The following is a 25,680-nucleotide window of genomic DNA, read 5'->3' as shown; positions in this document are numbered from 1 at the left end:
AGATTCTTTCTCTCCTTCTTCCCTCTGCCCCTCCCCTGCTGCTTACTCTCTCGGGGGAAAAAAAAAAAAAAAAAAAGATGTTACAATTAAAACTTTTCTGTATGTATTTTTGACAAATTGTCAAATACTACAGAATTTTTAAGGAAGACATTATGACCACACTACAAAATTCTCCCAGGGAACAGGGGAAAAAAGATAATCACTTCCCAATTTATTGCATAGATACAGCGTAACTCTGATGAAAAACCTTATAGAAAACGTTATAAGAAAAAAAATTCATACGATGCAAAATCTTTAGCAAAATATTATCAAAGTAAATATGACAATATTAAAAGTGATATTATGTCATCAAGTGTTTTCATTCCAGGACTGCAATGATTGTTCAACTTTAGAAAAAGCAAACATGGCCAAGTTACTTCATCTTTCAAAAATTTAAATGTCCTTATTTAAAATTTCAATTTCCTCATCTATAAAATCAGGAGCATGAAAATACAAATAACATACAGTTTTATGAGGATTAAATAATTAATGCATATAGTGCTTAGCACATGGCACACAGTAAGCGCTCAACAAGTCTATTATTATCAATGTCTTTAAAAATGATAAAAACGAAAGAAACATTTATATTAAATAATTTAGCTGACTAAAATCTCACATATGCAACTCTTACTATTGCAAAAAAAAAATCACCCAAAACTTAGAGGTTTAACACAACTATTTCTTTAGACCACAGTTAGGTCAACAATTTAAGATAGACACAGCAGATCAGTTCCTCTGGTCTTAGCTAGGCTCATTCATGTGTCTGTAGTCAGGAACTGGTTATTTTTTGGCTGGGGTGGGGAGGGGGCAGTGGATCAACTAGGATGGCTTGTCTCTGTGCCATATTGTCTCTCATCTTCCAACTGGGTAACTTGGGTTTGTTCCCATGACAGTTACAGTGTTCCAAGAGAAAAAGAAAGGGCAGGCCCCATTCCATAAGCAATTTTATTTTTTATTTTTTTTAAAGATTTTTTTTAAAAGATTTTATTTATTTATTTGACAGACAGAGATCACAAGTAGGCAGAGAGGCAGGCAGAGAGAGAGTGAGAGAAGGAAGCAGGCTAACTGCTGAGCAGAGAGCCCGATGTGGGACTCGATCCCAGGACCCTGAGATCATGACCCAAGCCGAAGGCAGCGGCTTAACCCACTGAGCCACCCAGGCGCCCTCCATAAGCAATTTTAAAATCTCCATTTGGGAGCGTCTGGGTGGCCCAGTCTTTAAGCATCTGCCTGTGGCTCAGATCATGTTCCCAGGGTCCTGGGCTTGAGCCCTACATTTGGCTCCCTGCTAGGCAGGGATTCTGCTTCTTCCTCTGCCTCTGCCCCTACCCCCAACACTGACTCTCTCTCTCTCTCTCTCTCACACACACACACACACTCTCTCTCTCTCAAATAAATAAATAAAATTTTAAAAATAAATAAATAATGTTTTAAAAAAATCTCCACTTGTGTAACGTTGGTATTGCCTTACTGTCTGAATCAAGTCATGTGGTCAAGTCAAGTCTTTGAGTACAGAAGAATCATGCCAGGGATGTGAATATAGGGAGTCTTAAATAAATTGGGGACAATTACTCTAATAATGTACTAAAAGTTTCAAGACAATAATTCATTATTTTAAAAAGATATAAGGAAATGTATACATGATTTTACCCAAAACAAATTACCCACCTATTAAAATTCAATAAGAAAAATTTTCTCCCACAAATCATAAGAGACTCTTAATCTCACAAAACAAACTGAGGGTTGCTGGGGGGAGGTGGATAGGGAGAGCGTGATTGGGTTATGGACATTGGGGAGGGTATGTGATAAGGTGAGTGCTGTGAAGCGTGTAAACCTGCCGATTCACAAACCTGTACCCCTGGGGCTAATAATACATTATATGTTTATTAAAAATTTTTAAAAATTAAAAAAGAGAAAAATTTTCTCCCAAAATTAACTAATTGTTTTTACTTAGCATTTCTATTTTTATTAAACCATCTCTAAGTTTCTAAGACATTAGCATGGTAACCCAAACATAACTTTCAAATGTAATGCCTACTACTGTTCAACCTAAACCTTTTTTTCTCCAACTAGGCAGGTAAACCAATGGCTTTTTCTTACACAGTGTTCTTATTTCTGCTCAGCTCACACTTTCTTATCTATGAGACACACTCATTGACCCTGCTCCCTTGAGTCAGTTAGCAAAACTCATCATTAAGTTTCCAGCTAAAGTACTACTTAAAGATGACAACAATGTATTCCTCATTAATATAAGGAAAAAGTTAGAGACAAAACATTGACCTGAACTCCCACTGTGTACCATGAAATTTGATGGGACTAGCCATATAGGTAATATTCCATCTTCTTAAAAAAAATAGATTTTATTTGAGAGCAAGAGAGCATGCATGCATGCATGGAAGGGGCAGGTAGACAGGGGATGGAGGATGGAAGGAGAGGGACCACTGAGTAGGGAGCCTGACCACACAGGACTCCATCCCAGGACCCTGAGATCCTGACCTGAGATGAAGGCAGACACTTAACTGACTGAGCCACCCGGGGTCCCATATAATATTCCATCTTCTGAATCTTCTGTCTCTTGAATAAGACACTAAAGATTACTGTGTAAAGGACATTTTTGGGATTTCTTTGTGTTTTCCATAGACTTCAGCATGGCAAAATAGATTTAGGACTCAATGTGTACATATTTATTTCATATTTTCTACTGAATTTGGTGAAAATTTTTATATAATTTCTTAGCACATATACTTGTAGTATCAATATTACATAAAGGAATTTAAACTAATTTAAGTGATATTTCAAAGTCACTAGCTAGGCATTCTATCATTTATATCCATAAATCATGTATTTGTTCCTTTAATAATCCAAATCTCTCTATCTCTATCTAACTTTTAGATAATATAGATCTAGAGTGAATTGTATATTTTAGTTCATCTATCTAATGCAAATAAGTATTTCTTATATTAAATATGTACTATATCTAATTTAATATAACTGCCTTTAGAAATTTCTAATTTAGGGGCACCTGTGTGGCTCAGTTGGTTAAGCATCTGCCTTTGGATCAAGTCACGATCCCAGAGTCCTGGGATCTAGCACCACGGCAGGCTACCTACTCAGCAAGGAGCCTGCTTCTCCTTCTTTCTCTGCCACTCCTCCCTCTCCTCTGCACACACGTTCTTTCTCTCAAATAAGTCAATAAAAAATCTTTTAAAAAATAAATTTATAGTTTAGATTTTTCTCTGAGGAAAACTTGCCTTCCCACACATTTACTATTTCAAATGAATGAAAGCGTCCTTTAGAAGTCTTCTCACTGAGCATTTAAAAAAAAAAAAAAAACAGCACATCTAGTTATACTTTTGTTTATTCCTTTATTCTCAGAGCTGACTGCTTCAGTAATAGGTCTTTCCTTGGACCTAGCAACTAAAACATATTTGCTATGTCTGGTTAACTGACTTATGAATTTCAAATGTAACTGTCTATAGATATTTACTAAAATTTTGAAGAAAGATTATCCTATACCAAATGACGGAAAACAGGCACATGAATCGGATTCTAATTATAGAAATGACAAATTTGAGTGGCCTTATTTATTTGTTGACGGTATACAATCCATTTGAGATGTGAAGTGGCATATAGAAAAAGATGCAAAACCAGAGAATAATATGAATAATTGAGAATTCATAAAAAATGAAAAAAAAGAAAGAGAAAATAATAAGACTGAGTGAGATGAAGTCATATTGTCCTCTATTTCTTTTTAGAAGCTTAGCCAAAATTTGACTCTCATTTTTTAAAAACTTTATTGAGTAGCTTATACAAAATAATAATAAGGTTCAGAGAGCACATGAAACTAAATACTAACAAAGAGGATACTGGATGATATAGTGGTCATCATTGTAATAGATACAATAGTAATTATTGTTTTCTTTTTCTTTCTATGTTCTGTCCACAACTAAGAATAAAACTGAAGCATGGTTGCATAAAAACAAGCCCATGCAATCTAAACCAATGCAGTTCAAGTGGACAGCTCTTGATTTTCTTCTCTATAAAAAAATATTAGAAGTCTAATGTTTTTAGATAGTTCTCCATAAAGATTTTTACTCCAACTCAGATTTGTTGTTGAAAAACAAGAGGCACCTGGGTGGCTCTATTGAGTGACTGCCTTTGGCTCAGGTCATGATCCTGGAGTCCTAGGATCTAGACCCACATCAGGCTCCCAGCTCCCTGGGGAGTCTGCTTCTCCCTCTGACCTTTTCCCCTCTCATGCTCTTTCTCACTCTCTCTCTAAGTAAATAAAATCTAAAAAAAAAAAAAAAAAGTTTAGAAAAAAGAAAAACAAGGAGTTTAAGGTTTTGTTTCCTACTAAGAATCTGGAGTGTAGGTGTTCTGTGTTGCAATCATGTCCCCCACATATGCTTTGACAACCCATTAGGCACAGTTAATTCATTATTTGCTCTTCTTACTTGTTAATATGAATTCACATTCCTAATTATTATTAGAAAATTGGATATTAAGAGTGTTAGGATAATTGCACATGTGAAAGCAAGAAAAAACCAGAAGCTTCAGTGACAGGAAAAAAGTGTGCTTTAGGGTAACAAACAAATTAACCTGGCTCAAAATAAGACATAGAAAAGACAAATAGATGGTGGGAGTTTAAAAATATCATAGGATACCATATAGTTAAAGCATTCTGGAAAATCAAATTTACATTTCATGAAGAATGGATAGCTAATGTCATAATGATTTTCTTTGAATGTGAAGAAAAATTATCTATAGTCATTCAACTAGAACAAGAAAAACCAAGAACTTGTAAAATACATATTTAACTTTAAAGAAAAAGAGTAGTATTAGTGAATCTAGATTTGTGATGTGTATTATTGAATGCTGGAAGGAAAAACTTACAAGCAAGATAACTAAATAATTTACCATCCAAACTGAGACACCTTTGAGAGTGAATTAATTCACTACTAATAAGAAACTTGGAAAATTTAGGCATAGACCCAGGCTAACCTGGGCAAACAGGGATGCATGGTTAGCATACTTAAAATGTCTCTTAGGCACAAACCCAAAGCAAAACGATTATTCTTCCCCAAAATCACCTCCTCTCTTCAAGCTTCTTAGTCAGAAGATTGCCAACCCTCTTATCTTTAACTAAACAGAGATCAATATTAAATTTTAAAAACAGTGTTCTCAGCTGAGTCACTGATACTGAATATGGACATTCTCTTCTCCTTGCAGAGAAAGGACAAACACTTCCTGATAATATGAGTACCAATTTATTGCCTTGGCCTTTATCTTACCTGAGCTATATATATGCCATTATGGATTCGCCCATCTTTCTCATGATCCTTTGTTTTCTGTAATATTTGCCATATTTTGTTTCTAAATCCGTCCTGCTCATCATCTCCCCGAAGTTCCCATAACATTTTCACCAGGTTATATATTAAGCCGTAGTATCCAATCCATGTCACTTGATCACCTGTTGAAAAAGTATATTCTTTGGGAAAACATTGTTTTATTCATCATAGAAAAACACAGTTTTGTGAAAAAGAAAAAACTGGATTTTGCTAATATTTTAAAGCCTGAAATTCTGAGCTTTGGAATTTGTTTTACTCTTCACAGCTCTTACTCCTTTAATTTTAAAAGATCAGAGATTATTTAACAATTTCCAGCCATAAGAAAAGATCTGCACCTAACTAATACCATTCCTCATAAATTTAAAGTTGGACAGGTAAACCAGAAACTATATATTAAAAAACAAAACAAAACAAAACAAAACAAAACTTTGGGATTCAAGGAAAGAGGCATTTGTTCAAGGCAATAGGAACACTTAGACCACCATGGTGAATTTTTGTAATGAGCTAGAGAACAAGAGAAAAATCTCTGCCTTTTATAAAAGTGACCAAGCTCAATGAAACATGGCATTTGAACCAAGAGAAAGCCTTGAAAATAATGTAAAAATCAGACATAATTGCTGATATAATTAAAGGCTGGAAGGTTTTTTTAATAGTAGAGTCATAAATCAACTAAAATAGAGGAAAGGGACAATGGATCCAGAAGAGATTTTTAAAAGTCTAAGACACTCCTTCTAAGATGTATTACAATTAGTAATTTATATAAATTATCAAGGTCCACTTCTAAAATACACTTCTCCCATACAGAAAGGAGGAAGATGTCTCTCTTTACCTTAATTATTTCTTACTTCTTACTTTGGTGGTATATTGCTATGCAATGCAATTGCTATGCAATTAAGGAGAAGAGAATTCTTTTTTTTTTTTTAAGATTTTATTTATTTGGGGTACCTGGGTGGCTCAGTCATTAAGTGGCTGCCTTCGGGTCAGGTCATGATCCCAGGGTCCTGGGATCGAGCCCAGCATTGGGCTCCCTGCTCGGTGGGAAGCCTACTTCTCCCTCCCCCACTACATCTGTTTGTGTTCCCTCTATCACTGTCTCTCTCCTGTCAAATAAATAAATTAAATTTTTAAAAAAGATTTTATTTATTTGAGGGAGAAAGAATGAGAGCATGAGTCGGGGAAAGGGGTTAAAGAAGAGAGAGAGAAACAGATTCCCCACTGAACAGGGTACCTGAGGCAGGGCTCCATCCCAGGACCCTGGGATTATGACCTGAGCCAAAGGCAGCCACTTAACCAACTGAGACACCCAGGCACCCCTAGGAAAAGAGAATTCTAATTTAGGTAGTGATGGGATAAATTTGGAGAATAAAATAATACAGCAAGTTTCAAAGAGTATATGAACTAAAGTTAGCCAAAGAGCAACATAAGAATAACAAGTATATGTGAAGCAGATAAAAAAAAAAATAAAATAAAATGAAGAGAAGATTCAGGAAGGGAAATAGAAGGATTTCAGAGTCAATTAAATTCTGTATTGTACTGTCCCCTAAATCCTGATGATAGTCTGCATGACACTGGAACTCATCAGTGCTTGTCTTGAGTAAGGACATACAATATAAAGTAAGTACAATACGAAAAAGTCAAAATCCTTAACATTTCCTAATTCAATACAGACTTTTATAATCCACACTAGTAATAACAATAATTATTATTATAACTGGAAAGCTTGGGCATTCCTACTACTATGTGCCCTTACTCTAGTCCTCACTACAATCCTATGAAGACCATATTATACTTAGCATAATAGATAGAACATATGACCTTCAACTTGGTTGAAAGTTCCCTAGCATTACACAGCTGATGAGTGACCTAGCCAGGTGAAGGTGAATCTTATCTTATTCCATGCAGCACAGTCTTTCCAATTCAGAGAAGTGCTTTTCCTTCCTTTTATTCCATTCATAAGAAAGGAAAGACTAGAATGTAGAAAGAGGCAGAAGTGAAAGTATGTGCACATCTTAGAAGTGGGAGGAGGATGGCAAATACCCGCTTCCAAACTTAAGGCATCTTTCATCATTTGTATTGCAAATACAAGGCTATAGTTAAGCAGCCAATTCTTTTGAAAATGTAATTTTCCTCCACAAAAATTTTACAAGTTAAAATTAGTGTGCTGCAGTATTTGAAATTATATGTATGAATTGATGTTAGCAAGATGATAGAATAGGAAGTCCCCAGCCCTCATTCCCTCATAGAAACAACAATTTGGCAGTCATCCATAAACAAAAGTACCTTTTTCGGGACCTTAGATCCAGGCAAGAGGTTGTAAAACACCAGTGGAACCCAAGAGTGAGCAGGCAGTACCACACCTAAGTGGCGCACCTGTTGGCATGTATGTGATGCCAACCGTGGACCTACTGTGAACTCAGCTCCAGCCCTATTTATCCACAGTCTTACCCACTAAAGGACCCAGGAGGAACTATGTCCATTGGTGCCCCCAGTAACAGGCCCACTGTCTGTGGGCCCTGAAACAGCTCTGTGATCTGGCTTCAGCCTCACTCTCTTGCGGTCCAGAGGTGCCTCTTCCCACCCAGGAACCCACCCATGGACCTGGCAGGAGTTGTGCTCAGGGAAGTGACATCCACTTGCACTCCAGCTAACAGGCCTAATATCCGTAGATGCAGAGATGGTTTCATAACCAGGCTTCTGTCCTGCTCAACCATAGTTCTGGAGGTGGTCCCATTGCTTTGGGACATGTGACAGAAATTGTGCCTACTCATTCCTTTGGCAACAGACCTACTGACTCCCATTAGAGAGGTAGCTCTAAGAAGAGAGAAGGCAGAGGATGATAGCGAGGGTCTTAAACTGAGTTGAGGTAAAGAGTTCATATTAGAAATGGATAAGGGGTACCTGGCTGGCTCAGTTGGAGGAACATGCAATTCTTGATCTTGGGGTTGTGAATTCAAGCCCCATGATGGGTATAGAGTTTACTTAAAAAAAAAAAAAAAAAAGACTTGCTGGGGCTTTCAGCTGGACCAGTGGTAGAGCATGCAACTCTTGTCCCAGGGTTGTGAATTAGAGCCGCAAGTTGGGCATATAACCTACTTTTTAAAAATGGATAAGGTAAATAAATAACTAAAGATAAATGGGGTCAGATTAAGTGGGAGATATTTGAGCAAAAGAGTAGTGTCCTACATGTTCAATGAAATGTTATGTCTATCCAAACAACAAACTGGGAAACCAATGCGGGAATTTTATGAGGTAATCTAGTTCTTTACTGTGATGAGCAGTAAAGCTTGGAGAGTAAAGGCCAAACAAGATATTGTGGGGAAGATCTAATAATACTATTTAGCTATGGAGGGAGAAAGCATGAAGTGGAAAAAAATAGTACATTTTTTTAAGCTAAGGAACTTGAAACAATAATAAAATCACTTGCAGAAAAGACATTATTGTAGAGGAGTCAGGGGAGAAAGGAGATAATATAATACTTGGAAAATGTGGCATGGTTGGGGTAAGAGTATCTAATTTTCAGAGGCCTATAGTTTGTTGTAAAACTATAGCTAAAATTTAAGTAAATTGCAGAATGAAATTATAGATGTATGACTCTATCAGAAAAATAAGGCTTATCAAAAGAAATGAAATCTTGCCATTTGTGACGACATGGATGGAACTAGAGGGTATTATGCTGAGCAAAATAAGTCAATCAGAGAAAGACAATTATCATATGATCTCCTTGATATGATTAAGTTGAGAGGCAAAGTGGGGTGTTTGGGGGTTAGGGAAGGGAAAAATGAAACAAGATGGGATTGGGAGGGAGACAAACTATAAGAGACTCTTAATCTCACAAAACAAACTGAGGGTTGCTGGGGGGAGGTGGGTAGGGAGAGGGGGGTGGGGTTATGGACATTGGGGAAGGTATGTGCTATGGTGAGTGCTGTGAAGTGTGTAAACCTAGTGATTCACAGACCCGTACCCTGGGGCTAATAATACATTATATGTTAATAAAAAATAAAAAATTAAAAAAAAGAAAAATAAGGTTTGAACTTAACATGAGTAAAAAAAAATATGAGATTTAAATTAATAATTCTGGAATTATGAACCTCAAAAATTTTTAAAAAGCAGCTTTGAATAACAATATGATAACTAAAATATACTGTGAATTTTAATCCACTTATGTATTGGTTTATAGAGTCCCAAACTCTTTACATTAATAAGAAGGATTGATTAAAATACATATAAGCCACCTTCAAATATTTTAAATTATTGGTTACTGAGGAATAAATATTTTATAAGTCTATAATAGTCAAATCATTGAATTGAATATGATTTTTTTTTAGAATCTACAGGACCAGTGATTAGCCCGTAAAATATATTCTGGTAACTGAGCTCTCAAACTCACCAAACTTTTAAAATGCCATTGATAATTTTTAAACTGAGCTGTTCACCTATTGATTAAAGTGAAATATTGCTTACAAATAATACTTGTAGGGAAAATCTACTGCATTCAATTGACTGACAGTTAATGGGAAAAAAAAACTTATAAAGACAGATGGGATGTGTTAACAATTGTCATAAAGGCAGAATGAAGTGTAATATGCATGTCTAGACATTTTCTAAGAAGCATACCTGCTATGAAACTCTTCATCCAGGGACTAAGCTGAAGAATAAGGCACTCTTTTGTTCTGCTTTGAGTGACCCTATGGCAGCTATCAAAGATGTTACTTTAAATACACTGAGAGAAAATGTGTCTGCTAAGCAGACAGTATCCTAGGAAATAACAAAACTGAACCAAAACAAAATTCTTAATAAATTTTGAAAATTTATTAAGAAACTATGCTGTTTGAAACCCCATATCACGATCCTTTCTTTCTAGCAATGTTTTATTTTAGTGTTTGAACTCCATGGAAGCCTCTAATTGGCAGTCTAGATATTTAGATTTCACAAATTCATTGAATGTTTAATATGAGTATTTCTACTCATATGAATGAGTATAAATGAATGCAGCCTTTACAATTTTGACAAATATGATTTGGCAGAATCAAATGTATCACTAAAATATAACCTGACTGTAAGATGTAGTTTAAAACATGATCTTTGTGAAATGGCACATAAAGGAAAGGAACTAGATCAATGCCAAGAAACCAATGGACAAGAACCAGTCAGCACGCCAGCCATTTAACAAATATTTACTGAGTCAATGCTATGTGCCAATGGCTGTTTTAATGTGCCAAAGAAAAAGACAGTGTTACTGCTCTCAGGACACTTAGTTTTAGTAGAGAAAGGCAGATACTAAAAAGGTAAACAGAACAGTATCTGCTCATGAGTGTCAGGAAAATGACAGGATGTAGTAATGTGTTCAGCAATGACTGGAGAAGAAAGCCACTATAAACACAATGAGAGAAAGATCACTATGAACACATAGTATTCAAGAAGATATGATGGGGGGTCCTGGGTGGCTCAGTGGGTTAAGCCTCTATTTTCAGCTCAGGTCATGGTCTAAGAGTCCTGGGCTGGAGCCCCGCATCAAGCTCTCTGCTTGTCAGGGAGCCTGCTTACCCCTCTCTCTCTGCCTACTTTTGATCTCTCTGTCAAATAAATAAATGAAATCTTAAAAAAAAAAAAAAGATATGCTATGAGGTATTTTTAAAAAGTTAACCATCCAAGAAGCTGGGGGATTATAGCATCTGTGAATGCAGAGGCCCACTCTGAATTATTATGGCGAATTTGTAGGCCATGGAAAGGAGTTTGGAATTTATTCCTAGTGTAATGTAAAGTTAACAGAGCATTTTAAACAAGGAGAGGAACATATCTGCTTATGTTTTAAAAATATTTTTGGTTTCTTGATGGAAAAGATTCTAGGGACTATAAGGGAAACAGGGAGACTTTCAGTTTTTGTAGTCATCTAGAAGCAAAGTGATGATTACACAAAATCAGGAGTTGTACAGTAAAGAACTAACAATGTCCAGAGAGAGGTCTGGCCTTTTCCCTTGCCTTCTGGGAGGCGACTCTTAGGCATTAGAATTTCCTGTCTGATAAAAATGTCTTTGCTTACATGGTAGCCTTAGGCCATGGTATCAATTTGGCCTCTGGAAGGACCAGAGAATGAGATCAGCATGTGTATGTGACTGAACCCCAATAAAAATTCTGAATACCAAATCTTGGTGATCTTCCATAGTTGACAATACTCTATGCAAATTGTCATACATCATTGCTAGGAGAATTAAATGCTCTCTGCACAACTCCTGGGAAAGGACAATGGACAGTTCTATACAACTGTCCTGAACTCTGCCTTATGTACTTTTTCTTGGTTAATTTTAATCTTTATCCTTTTACTAAAATAAACCATAACCATGAGTAAAACAGCCTTGCTGAGTTCTGCTAGTTCTACTAACAAATTAGCAAACCTGAGGATGCTCAAAGTCCTAGGTGATTTCAGAACTAAGACTAGTCTTAGGGACCCTTGAACTTCATAAGAGATAATGACAAGAGATGTGGGGGGGTATACTTTGGATAACTAGTAGAATAAATAGAAATTCTAGTGTACTCCCTATTTTCAGAAAAGGAAATAGTGACAATGATTTTCTATATCTATATACATATTAAATATGGATAGTTATTTTTATATATCATCATATTTGATCATTACACATATTAAATGAATACCTAACAGAATAAACTGAAGAGAACAAAAGAATTACTAATTTACTCAGTTTTGTTGCAGGTAATATAAAAAACAAAAAGCAAAAGTCAGCTGATTCCTATATTGGCAGAGAGCAGTTAACTGAAACATGATGGCAAGTGAAATGCTGCTGTGAATACAAAAATTTAAGGAGCTGTGGGATGCCTGGATGGCTCAGTCAGTTAAGCACCTGCCTTTGGCTCAGGTCATGATCCCAGGGTTCTGGGATCAAGTTCTGCATCAGGCTCTTTGCTCAGTGGGGAGCCTGTTTATCTCTCTGCCTGCTGCTCCCCTTGCATGTGCACTCTCAATCTCTCTCTCCTTGACAAATAAATAAGATCTTTAAAAAAAAAATTAAAGAACTGAGTAAAACTTGCCTTGCTTAACTTTTATATCTTTTTCCATAGTAAAGTATTGCAATATGTTGATTAAAAATAATTATCTTCTGTAGTTACAATAGGAAACCAAAGAAGAAAGTGGTCTATTTGCTTTTCAAGAACAAACTGTGAATCTTAGAAATAAAGTAAAGAAATATCAGTCTTTTGATTTTTGGATATATTTTAAGTTTCATTAAACTAAACAATACCACCATTATTTTGGACTATCCCTATGGAAACAGTTAATCCCCACAGGTTTTTTTTAATCCAAGGGTAAACAAAGAAAAAAAAACTAACAAAGATTCTTTTGGAAATGAAGAAAAAGGAGTGATAACTTTAAATTTATAAGCACATTACATGCAAAATTTCTTTTAAAATCCATAATCTTGAAAAAACTAAGATTCTGAACATCATCTAGAACATGGAAATTGAGCTGAGACTCATCCCAAACTTCTGACACTCCAAATATCTGACACCAAGTCTAGTTCAGTGCACATTACATTCATCTACAACTGAGCCATTTTGGTGCTTTTTTCCCTCCTCTTCTTACTAAATTTCTCATCCTTCACCTTTTTTTGGGGGGGGGGGAATTCTATTGTTTTCTACTGTTCTTTCCTGTAAGTAGTTACTTAGAAAGTCTTTAAAAATTAAAATAACTGTTGGGGCACCTGGGTGGCTCAGTTGGTTAAGCATCTGACTTTAGCTCAGGTCATGATTTTGGGTTCTGGGGATTAATGCCTTCATCAGGCTCCATGTTGGGTTCCCACTCAGCTGGAGTCTGCTTGTCCCTCTCCCTCAGCCCCTCCCCCATCTCGCTCTCGCTCTCTCTCTCTCTTTCTCTTTGTCTCAAATAAATAGATAAAATCTTTTTTTAAAAATTAACTGTTCACGGGGCGCCTGGGTGGCTCAGCGGGTTAAAGCCTCTGCCTTCAGCTCAGGTCATGATCCCAGGGTCCTAGGATCGAGCCCCACATCGGGTTCTCTGCTCAGCAGGGAGCCTGCTTCCTCCTCTCTCTGCCTGCCTCTCTGCTTACTTGTGATCTCTGTCTGTCAAATAAATAAATAAAATCTTTGAAAAAAAAATTAACTTCACTCAAAACAGTAAGAAGTATCTGGATCAAATAAAGGAATAATAATTTCTGTACCCATCAACATATTATCAAGTTACTTTTAATAGATGTGAGGGGTAAAGAGCAAAATGACCCTAAGGTATGAATATTCATTTCTGGACCAGTTTAAATGACAAACAAAGTCAGAAGCACTCTGGAGGATCTTACTATAATTCTAGCTGGTACAGCAAAGGAAGTTACAAGTATCTAATTGAGTTATTTTCATTAATGTTATACATTTGCTTCTAAATTCATCTGGATAGAAAGCCAACATCTCTCATTCTTTTTCTTCTCTACTAAGGTATATTATTACAAAAAATGATTCCTAAAATTGCATATTGCAATATACTTTAATATCATTCATATTTTTAAAAAATCTCACTATTTCTAGTTCATGGGTTTTTTTTTTCTTTTCCCACTATGTTAAGTCATAGTTGGATTTGAGACCACTGGCTCAAATGTGATATATCTTTGTATTTATGCCTCAAAAATGTGAGTAATGTTCCCAGGAGATTTTCAGCTCCTTCATTTGAATAAAGACTTTTACATGGTCAAAAACTTCTGACTGAAAACCAGCATGTCATTTTAACCCATCCCCACCAAAAGGAATAGTAGAAACCAAAACAAGGAAAAAATAGAATTAGATAGTGGAATCTTTTAGTTGAGACATGTTCAGAGTTAAATTAAGATTCATCTTTAGAATGAGAGCAAAAACTTCCCAAAAAGAGCTGTAACATTTAACTTTCAAAAATCATGGCAACCATTTATCCTGGTTATTTGTGCTTTATGAAGATCCCTATGTAAACTTAGAAAATTAGGTCTTGGAGTGCCTGGGTGGCTCAGTCGGTTAAGCATCTGCCTTCAGTTCAGCTTATGATCCCAAGGTACTGGGATTGAGCCCCACATCGAACTCTCTGCTCAGCACGGAGCCTGGTTCTCCCTCTACTTCTCCCTCTGCTTGTACTCTCATTCACTCTGTCTGTCAAATGAATAAATAAATAAAGCCTTGAAAGGAAAGAGAGAGAGTGAGAGAGAGAGAAGAAAGAGAAAGAAAGAAAGAAAGAAAGAAAGAAAGAAAGAAAGAAAGAGAGAGAGAAAGAAAGATAGAGGAAGGAAGTGAGGAGGAAGGAAAGAAAGAAAATTAGGTCTTGTCTCTACAATTAGTATCTATTTCTAAAATCAATACAGATTAAGTTTTGGTTGCTGAGGCAGTATTGACAAGGAAGAAAACGGTTAGCTTTCCCCCTATTTATTGGGTGTAAAGTAGTCTTAGATCACAAAATAAAGCTCCTTTCCAAGAAATATTTAACTACAGGGACTCTTTTTCTTTCACCTCATACAGTTTTCAGCTCTTCTCACACACTCTGAACTGAGACTATTGTCCTCTACCTCTCCCACATCTCCAAAAGCACTGACAGCAGCTCAGCCAAAGGCTACAGTAGATGGAAGGGAAAAAAGAGTATGTGTAGCAGTTCCTCACACAGCTCCCCTCAGTCTCTGACATCCCAGGCTCAGAGCCTGTTGTCTGGCAACATATTCAGTTGTAACCCCTTCCCACCCACCCCCACCTGAAGTACTAATATAAAGAAGAAAGAGGAAAGTATCCTGCTGCATCCTAGAGATTTGACCACGTCATTTCAAACTGGACTCTTCTCAGAGAAAGTTTGTAGTTTTGGGAAATTATTTGAAGTTCCAAATTATAGACTTAGAGGCCAACTTGTGACACATAGCTAATGACATGGGGGCTAGTGGAGAAAAATACAGGTCAAATTCAGGTTTAGTCTTGGTCAACTTATGGCTATCTGACAAGTTCTGAAACCACACAGAAAGCTGAGGATAGCAATACTAATGAAAAAGATATAAATGTATTGTTATTATATTATTATTATTATTATTATTTCATATATGTGTGCATACAGTATTTTTCAACTTTCACTTGTATTTTAATTCTTTCTCATTTTTTTTTTCTGCACAGATCTTGCACATTTTTTCTGTAGTTGTCTTCCAATCATGTCTTTTATGATCTGTGGTTTTTCTCTTTTCTTTACAAGACCCTTTCCTGCTTGACTTATTTTCTTCTAGTCATTTAAAATGTTTTAACTGGGGGAAGTTGGAGGGGGAGACGAACCATGAGAGACTGTGGACTCTGAGGAACTAACTGAGGGTTTTGGAGGGGAAGGGGGTGGAAAGTTGGGTGAGCCTGGTGGTGGGTATTGTGGAGGGCACGTATTTCATGAGCACTGGGTGTACTGCATAAACAATGAATTCTGGAACACTGAAAATAAATTTTAAAAATAAATAAAATTTTTAAAAAATTTATTATGTGTGATTATGGTGCATGCTACTTAACCAACCTTTAAAAAGTCAAATGTAGGGGCACCTGGGTGGCTCAGTGGGGTAAGCCTCTCTCTTCAGCTCAGGTCATTATTTAAGGGTCCTGGAATCGAGCCCTGCATTGGGCTCTCTACACAGGAGGGAGCCTGCTTCCCCCTCTCTCTCTCTGCATGCCTCTCTGCCTACTTGTGATCTCTCTCTCTCTGTGTCAAATAAATAAAATTTTAATAAAATAAAAATTAAAAATAAAAAGTCTATACATATATAATTATCAAAACAATCATTGATAATCCATTCTTTCCAACTTTATCAAATGCCAGAATAGACATATTTCCATATACATACTCACATACAATCACATCCAATTTTACACTTCCTCTCTCATTCTCTCTCTCTCACACAAACATGTGTAAAGACAATACTTGTTTATATACAAAACATTATTTTTTTATATTTTAAGTTTTTATTTAAATTCCAGTTAGTTAACATATAGTGTAAGTTTCAGTAGTAGAATGTTGTGATTCATCACTTACATATAACACCCAGTACTCATCACAAGTGTCCTCCTTAATACCCAAAACCAATTTAACCCATTCTCCCACCCACTCCCTCCAGCAACCCTCAGTTTGTTCTCTATGGTCAAGATCCTGTTTTATGGTTTGCCTGTCTCTTTTCCTATGTTCAACTGTTTAGTTTCTTAAATTCTCCATATGAGTTAAATTATGTGATATTTGTCTTTCCCTGACTCATTTCTCTTAGTATAATACACTGTAGCTCCATTCACATCATTGCAAATGGCAAGATTTCATTCTTTTTAATGGCTGAGTAATATTCCAACGTGTATATATGTATATACACTACATCTTCTTTATCCATTCAACAGTCATTGCACATTTGGGTTCTTTCTATAATTTGGCTAGAACTTCCGGTACTAAGTTGAATAACAGTGATGAGAGCGGACATCCCTGTCTTGTTTCTGAGCACAGAGGAAAAGCTCTGTTTTTCCCCATTGAGGATGTTATTGGCTGTGGGTCTTTCATATATAGCCTTTATGTTTAATTTAGATGTTTGGATGCTCCCAAATTAGGACATACATTTTTGTAATTTTTAGATCTTCTTGTTGGATAGACTCTTTATTATGATATGGTGCCCTTCTTCATCTCTTGTGACAGTCTTTGGTTTAAAATCTAGTTTGTCTGATGTAAGTATGGCTACTCTGGCTTTCTTTACAAGTTTATTAGCATTATAAATTGTTCTCCATCCATCCCCTCACTTTCAATCTGAAAGGGGCCTTTAGGTCTGAAATGAGTCTCTTGTAGACAGCATATAGTTCGGTCTTTTTTTTTTTTTATATCCATTCTGATATCCTATGTCTTTTATTGGAATATTTACATTCAGAGTGATTATTGATAGATAGGAATTCAGTGCCATTGTATTACCTATAAAATCAGTGTTTCTGGAGACTTTTTTCTGTTCCTTTCTAGTCTTTGTTGCATTTGGTCTTCCTTTCCCACTCAAGCAGTCCCCATTAATATTTCTTTCAAGGTTTATTTAGTGGTTACAAACCCCTTTAGTTTATTTTTATTATTTTTATTCTATTTTTGTCTTGGAAACTTTCTTTCTTCCTCTATTCTGAATTAAGCCTTGCTGAATAAAGTATTCTTGGCTGCATATTTTTCCCATTCAGCAGGTTGAATAAATCATGCCACTCTATTCTGGCCTGCCAAGTTTCTGTGGAGAGATTGCTGCTATTCTTATTTGTCTTCCCTTGTAAGTTAGGGATTTCTTTTCTCTTGCTGCTTTTAGAATTTTTTTCTGTACCTATTCATTTTGTAAATTTTAGTATGATATGTCTTGATGTTTGCTAGTTTTTGTTGATCTCAATGGGAGTTCCCTGTTATTCTTGGATTTGGGTGTCTGCTTCTTTCCATAGACTAAGGAAGTTTTCAGACATAATTTCTTCAAATAAACCTCCTGTCCCTTTTCCTTCTCTTCTTCTGGGACTCCTATAATATGAATGCTATTATGGAGTTCCTGAGTTCCCTAAGTCTATATTCATGATCCAATATTTTTCTTTCCCTCTTCTTCTCAGCCTCATTATTTTCCATAATTTTATCTTCTATATCACTTATTCATTCCTCTACTTCTTACACCCTATAATCATTACATCCAGTTGGTTTGGCATCTTGGTCATAGCATTTTTTTATTTAGCATGTATATTTTTATAACTAGGTCTTATGTCTTTTAAAGAAACACCCTGGTATGTTCTATGCTTTCTCCAGCCCAACTAGTATCCTTATGGTTGCTGGTTTAAATTCTGGATCAAGGGCGCCTGGGTGGCTCAGTGGGTTAAGCCACTGCCTTCGGCTCAGGTCATGATCTCAGGGTCCTGGGATCGAGTCCCGCATCGGGCTCTCTGCTCAGCAGGGAGCCTGCTTCCTCCTCTCTCTCTCTCTCTGCCTGCCTCTCTGCCTACTTGTGATCTCTCTCTGTCAAATAAATAAATAAGATATTAAAAAAAAAATTCTGGATCAAGCATACATATATGTGTTTCAAGTAGACAGATCCCTGGCTGTGACCATTTCTTGGGATGAATTCCTCTGTCTTGGCATTTTGTCTAGGTCTGTGTCTTTTTCTCTGTGTTAAAAAAGTCTGTTCTGTTTCCCGCTCCTGATTTATGGCTTTATGAGGAAGAAGTCATATATTTTCCAGAGGCTGGAGCTTCAGAAAATGTCTCTGGTATATGCCATGTGCACTCTGCTGCTAAGTTTTGGCTTCTCTTTCCCCAGGTCAGTCCTCTGCAGAGTTTCTCCATTCCTGCACTGGAGAATGTTAGGACCTTTGCCAGAATGTGGTGAGTTTTAACTAGGTGTGCTCTGGTATGCTTGTAAAGAGACCTGACGCTATTTCTACTAGAGCTCAAGCTTTGCAGAGCTCTCTGCTCAGACATGGAGTGCCATGTGTGGGGGAGGTGGCAGCAGGGTTTGCTAGTCTTCCAGTGGAGGGGCCTACTGCACTGGTTCTCAAGCACACTTGTCCTAGAAAAGCTAAATCTATGACATGCAGAGGGGTGGGGCTTGGTGTAAGCGTTTTACATCACTGTTGGGGCTGTGTTGCTTACTGAAGTTAGTTTATGCTGAGAGGCAGGTGAGAGAAATGGTGCCCACAGGCTCCTTTATACCAATAGAGGCAATGCCACCTCTCAGATGCACTCCAAGAAGAGGGAATCATCTCTCCCAGTGCATCCCAGGGGATCCTCAGATTCTCAGATCCTCCCACCCGCTTTGAGCTATCTGTCATCCTTCCCCACAGGAGCATCTCAGCACCCACCAGGCCCCACACCTGCCACACAACAGACCTCTAAAATTCTGGTCTTCGAACCCCACAGTTATTTTTTTAAAAGTCATGAAAATCAGCCCCTCTCATTTTTCCAATCAGTGGTTTTGGGGAATTGTTTTCCTTATGTGATCCCCTCTATGCTCCTCTATCTGTCTTGTCTCTTTCTGTGACCAAGACTCCATCCCCTCCATGGCACCTGTGATCCACTTCTCCCCCAATCACATCTTCACACCTCCTACCTTCCATGATGTGACCTCTTCTCTCCTTCCAGATGTGCAGTTTGTTCTGTCAGTTATCAGATCAATTTCTTGGGTATTCAGAATGATTTTATATTTATCTAGCTCACTTCAAGGAACAAGGCAAGCCTAGGGCCTCCCATGATTCCACAATCTTAGTTCATCCACTCTACATCAAAAGTGTTCTTGACATGAATGGAACCCAGAGAGCCAAAAGCCAGAGATGCTTAGCAATGATTCTATTAAAAACGGAGCACAGCTACACAAAACAGCACAGCAAGGAAAAACCTTCACATCTTATTGGTAGATTTTGTTAGCAAAATAATAAGTCATAAGCCACATAGATATTCAGAAGCTGAGTTTATGTTACTCCTCATAAACTTCTAGATTTAAATTTATCACTACCTAAGTCTGAGGCTCAGATCCATTAGGATCAAGTCAAATGTTATAACTTTCTCAAAAGAACACAATAATTGAGCTGCTAAGCATTATTTTATTCCCAAAAGCAACCAAGAAAATAAGAACTTGGTGGAAATAAAAGGGCAAAACAATTCCAGTGGGAAAATTGTAAACTTATAAAAAGAGAAGTTGAAAGTATGGTATTAAATCTAACTAAAGTAATTCAGTATCAAAAAAAAGGCAACTCATCAATTTTAAATGATAACAAGGACAGGGGTTATCAATTATTTTAGATCAACATAATGGAGCATCATATTTATTAAGAATATGTATACTATATACTTAAGTAAAAACAAAAGTAGCACAAAATTACCAGGTGCATATGAAAATAAAATAATATGTTTTACTGGTACTTGACTAATGATGTGACACAAACTAATTTTTCACTTTTATAAATATCAACTAAATACAACATTGGATACATTATCAAACAAGATGGTAAACTCCAAGTGATTAAACACTTTGGCTGTTCAAAGTGGTAACGCTATCACTATACATGATAAAATACATTACTAAGTTGTGTTAGTACGTTTGATGGCATAGACTTAACATCTTTTCTAATTTATATTTAAAAGGTTTTATTTTGAGAGAGAGCACACGGGAGGGGAGGGGTAGAGGGAGGAGCAGACTTCCCGCTGAGGAGCCCGATGTGGGGCTTGATTCCAGGACTTCAGTATCATGACCTGAGCTGAAGGCAGATGCTTAACTGACTGAGCCACCCAGGCAGCCCCATCTTTTCTAATTTTTAAACAGTATAGGCAGTTGCTGGCATACCAGTCATACCTTGCCCCTTCCCTAAAAATAGAATCCTATTCTGTATCCAGATAATGGAACAAATTCTCGTGGGCCATCACAAATGCCTCTCTTCATCAGGCATTTACTTTCTTGTAACTAGAAGACAGGGTATCCAGCCCTGTCAATTTCACACAAAGGACAGTCTTTGGAGCACTTCTGGGAAATCTTTTGTTTTATAATAAGGCGGATAGACTCTTTAGGAGAGAGCCTTCTCTTTCTTCTTGCATTGCAATGCTGAGTCTGTGACATCTAGAGCTGAAAAGTTCTTTTAGTAATGAGATAACAAGCATAGGAATAGAAATCTAGCATCCCTGAGAAGTAGAGTAGAAATAGAGACAGAATCTGATGACATCTGTGAACCAATATAAGTCTCTCTGTTCCTCATTAAGCAAGATAATAAAACCATAAATAATTTACATCTTGTAAGAGATTTGTTTACCCCAGTCTAAGGCAAAAATTGGATGGATGAGGAAGGAATGAAATTATGATGAGACAAGTGTTGTCCAAGCATTGGGCTATTAAAGAAATTGCATCATATAATAGAATTTATTAAGAAGATAATTAATTACCCACCAAACTAACCAAAAAATTTCTACTCTTAGATGTGTCAGTCAATAAGGTGTTTGAAAGAGGGATGAGTGAGATGAATAGATACTAGCTTCAAATTTTGAGGTGAGAATAATAAAGGAAGAGACAGAAACTATTACTAAATTTGGAGTGTGTTACAGACACATAGATCAATGGAACAGAGTAGAGAGCCCAGAAATAGACCCTCAACTCTATGGTCAACTAATCTTCAACAAAGCAGGAAAGAATGTCCAATGGAAAAAAGACAGCCTCTTCAATAAATGGTGTTGGGAAAATTGGACAGCCACATGCAGAAAAATGAAATTGGACCATTTCCTTACACCACACACAAAAATAGACTCAAAATGGATGAAGGACCTCAATGTGAGAAAGGAATCCATCAAAATCCTTGAGGAGAACACAGGCAGCAACCTCTTAGACCTCAGCCGCAGCAACATCTTCCTAGGAACATCACCAAAGGCAAGGGAAGCAAGGGCAAAAATGAACCATTGGGATTTCATCAAGATCAAAAGCTTTTGCACAGCAAAGGAAATAGTTAACAAAATCAAAAGACAACTGACAGAATGGGAGAAGATATTTGCAAATGACATATCAGATAAAGGACTAGTGTCCAGAATCTACAAAGAACTTAGCAAACTCAACACCCAAAGAACAAATAATCCAATCAAGAAACGGGCAGAGGACATGAACAGACATTTCTGCAAAGAAGACATCCAGATGGTCAACAGACACATGAAAAAGTGCTCCATATCACTCGGCATCAGGGAAATACAAATCAAAACCACAATGAGATATCACCTCACACCAGCAGAATGGCTAAAATCAACAAGTCAGGAAATGACAGATGCTGGCGAGGATGCGGAGAAAGGGGAACCCTCCTACACTGTTGGTGGGAATGCAAGCTGGTGCAGCCACTCTGGAAAACAGCATGGAGGTTCCTCAAAATGTTGAAAATAGAACTGCCCTATGACCCAGCAATTGCACTACTGGGTATTTACCCTAAAGATACAAACGTAGTGATCTGAAGGGGCACCTGCACCCAAATGTTTATAGCAGCAATGTCCACAATAGCCAAACTATGGAAAGAACCTAGATGTCCATCAACAGATGAATGGTCAAGAATAAGTGGTATATATACACAATGGAATACTATGCAGCCATCAAAAGAAATGAAATCCTGCCATTTGCGACAACATGGATGGAACTAGAGCGTATCATGCTTAGCGAAATAAGTCAAGCAGAGAAAAACATCTATCATATGATCTCCCTGATATGAGGAAGTGGTGATGCAACATGGGGGCTTAAGTGGGTAGGAGAAGAATCAATGAAACAAGATGGGATTGAGAGGGAGACAAACCATAAGTGACTCAATCTCACAAAACAAACTGAGGGTTGCTGGGGGGAGGGGGGTTGGGAGAAGGGGGGTGGGATTATGGACATTGGGGAGGGTATGTGCTTTGGTGAGTGCTGTGAAGTGTGTAAACCTAGTGATTCACAGACCTGTACCCCTGGGGATAAAAATATATGTTTATAAAAAAAAATCAAAAATAAAAAAAAAAGATTCTGAATGAAAAAAAAAATTTGGAGTGTGTTAAAAGTCATAGGGTGGAGTGAAATAAAAAATAGCACTGGAATAATTTCAAAAATGGAATTAGAGATGTCCTTCATAGTACTAAGGACATTGTGCTATGTGGTGACTCTGATGACCCCCAAGTCCTAAAACAGCAAATGTTAGCAATGAAGACAATCTTCCAGATCATGGCAGAGATTTCAAATTTTGGAATCATGATTTACCTAATTTGGGAGATAATGATCTTTTGGGGTTTGAGAATAAAAATTAAAACCATTATGAGTACTTATTTTCATCTTGCAGCCTATTAAGTAAAAAAGAAATTTATTGAAATGCAGCTTCCTATTAGAATCTCTTTATCTCTCTCCCACCCTGTTTGGCTTTGTATTAACATTCAGCAAGATACTTACTGAGTGGGCACCAGGGTGACTCAGTCTCTTAAGCTTCTGCCTTCAGCTCAGGTAATGATCTCAAGGTCCAGAAATGGAGCCCTCTATCAGAACCCCTGCTCAGTGGGGAGCCTGCTTCCCTCTCTTCCCTCTACCCTTCCTGTGATCACTCTCTCCTGCTCTCTCTCAAATGAATAAATAAAATCTTAAAAAAAAAAAGATACTTACTGATGGATAAGAATGATACTGAAATTCCTTTTGAAAGATCATTTTTCTATACGCTTTTTACTGTGGTTTGTTTTTCAAGAATTTACTCACTTTTTAAAAAAATTAACATATGGGGCGCCTGGGTGGCTCAGTGGGTTAAGCCGCTGCCTTCGGCTCAGGTCATGATCTCAGGGTCCTGGGATCGAGTCCCGCATCGGGCTCTCTGCTCAGCAGGGAGCCTGCTTCCCTCTCTCTCTCTCTCTGCCTGCCTCTCCATCTACTTGTGATCTCTCTCTGTCAAATAAATAAATAAAAAATCTTAATAAAAAAAAATTAACATATGATGTATTATTAGCCCCAGGCATACAGGTCTGTGAATCCCCAGGTTTACACACTTCACAGCACTCACCATAGCACATATCCTTTTCCAATATCCATAACCCAACCACCCTCTCCCTACCAGCCTCTTCCCAGCAACCTACTCACTTTTTTTAATTTTGTGGTTGTCTTGTTAATTTTCAGTGACTAAAATAGATTATTTGCTTTCAATGAACTTCTTAATTTCTAGTAAAATAGGACTGCATCTCCAGATTTTATGATTTCCTATTGTTTCCAGTATATAATGCAATCTAATTGCATAAACAAAATAATGGGATTAATTGTACAGGAATACTTTGACATAATCTTTACTATATGGTCATATGTTAAAAGTACTTAATATTTTCAAAAATTGTCCTTATGAAATTAGGGTACCTTATATACTAGTGCATCTTCTACATCAAAAAATATGGCAAAAGATGGATACCATATACAAATACAGATATATAGATATTTTACATTCTGTTATGAAAATCTATTAGTCCAGATAGACTAATGATTTTATTTTACTAATAATTATTTTACTAATAATTATTTTACTAATTATTTTACTAAATTATTGTTGTTTGATGTTCAAGAAACTGCCCTTTTTCTAACTTTTCTTGACTATTTCTTCCAGATCACCTATAGAATTAACTTGTCAAATTTTTTTAAAGATTTTATTTATTTATTTATTTATTTACTTGACAGAGAGAGATGACAAGCAGGCAGAGAGGCAGGCAGAGAGAGAGGAGGAATCAGGCTCCCTGCTGAGCAGAGAGCCTGATGCGGGGCTCGATTCCAGGACCCTGAGATCATGACCCGAGCCGAAGGCAGCGGCTTAACCCAGTGAGCCACCCAGGTGCCACAACTTGTCAATTTTTTGACAAATAACTTGTCAACTTTTTGACTATTCTACTGGAATTACATTTAATTCATAGATAATTTGGGGAGAATCTATATCTTTTTAATACCAAAGTTTATATTCATTTATTTCAAGTCTTCTTTTATGTCTTTAAAGTTTTAAGGATTCTGCTCTTTATAGAGCACATTCCTTAGGATTTTGCTGTTTTTAATGCTATTGTAAGCAGGGTTTTGTTTTGTTTTGTTTTTCTATTTAGTTATTGCTGGTATATACTAAGTTTATTGACAGTAATGTTTCTTGCAACTAGCCATTTTATTTAGTTAGTGCTAATGTTATTTTCATACTCTTGGCTATACAAAGTAGACATTCAGATCACCCGTAAGTGCTTTTCCAGTATTGTACCTGCTTTTTTCTTTTTGTCTTATATCAGCTAGGATATCCAGAATGTGGTAAAATGTCACCAATTAATGTAGAAATCCTGGATTTTATTTAACTTAAATGAGATTATTTAACTTAACTTAGACTCAACTCAAATGAGATTATTTTTAGTTTTTCATTCTGATGTTGATTTTGGTTTCTGATAAATACTCAACAATTAAAGAAAGTATCCTTATATTTTTAGTTTTAATCCTGTTTGGTTTATCTTCTTAAAAAATTAGGCATGTGTTTTTAGCTTAATCAATTCTATTTTGGCGTCTATTAAGAGTAACTCTTTCTTTAGTTATAAGAGATTTAAATTTTGTAATAATGATCTCTCCTTAGATTCCTAGAATGAAGAGTATAAATATAATTTCCTTTAACACACTGTTGAATTTGGTCTGTTACTATTTTACTTAAGATTTGCATATATAAGGGGCACCTGGGTGTCTCAGTCATTAAGTGCCTTTGGCTCAGGTCGTGATCTCAGGGTCCTGGGATTGAGCCCACACTGGGCTCCCTGCTCAGTGGGAAGCCTGGTTCTCCCTTTCCCACTCCCTCTACTAGTGCTCCCTCTCTCA

At 36.7% G+C, this 25,680-nt stretch overlaps 1 protein-coding gene across 2 annotated transcripts in view; it reads right to left on the bottom strand.

Moving 5' to 3' along the window:
- Positions 1-25,680, bottom strand: part of TMEM232 (transmembrane protein 232) — a 284,240-nt gene that overhangs the window by 162,199 nt on the left and 96,361 nt on the right. For both annotated transcript variants that reach the window (XM_032335576.1, XM_032335577.1), the window contains exon 14: positions 5,334-5,512. In XM_032335576.1, the coding sequence (XP_032191467.1) occupies positions 5,334-5,512 (179 nt within the window). The remainder of the gene's footprint in view (positions 1-5,333; positions 5,513-25,680) is intronic.

This window comes from Mustela erminea, chromosome 3, assembly GCF_009829155.1.
Source record: "Mustela erminea isolate mMusErm1 chromosome 3, mMusErm1.Pri, whole genome shotgun sequence".
Classification (NCBI taxonomy): domain Eukaryota; kingdom Metazoa; phylum Chordata; class Mammalia; order Carnivora; family Mustelidae; genus Mustela; species Mustela erminea.
The sequence above is the reverse complement of the archived record's forward strand: the minus strand, read 5'-3'. Positions and strand labels throughout refer to the sequence as shown.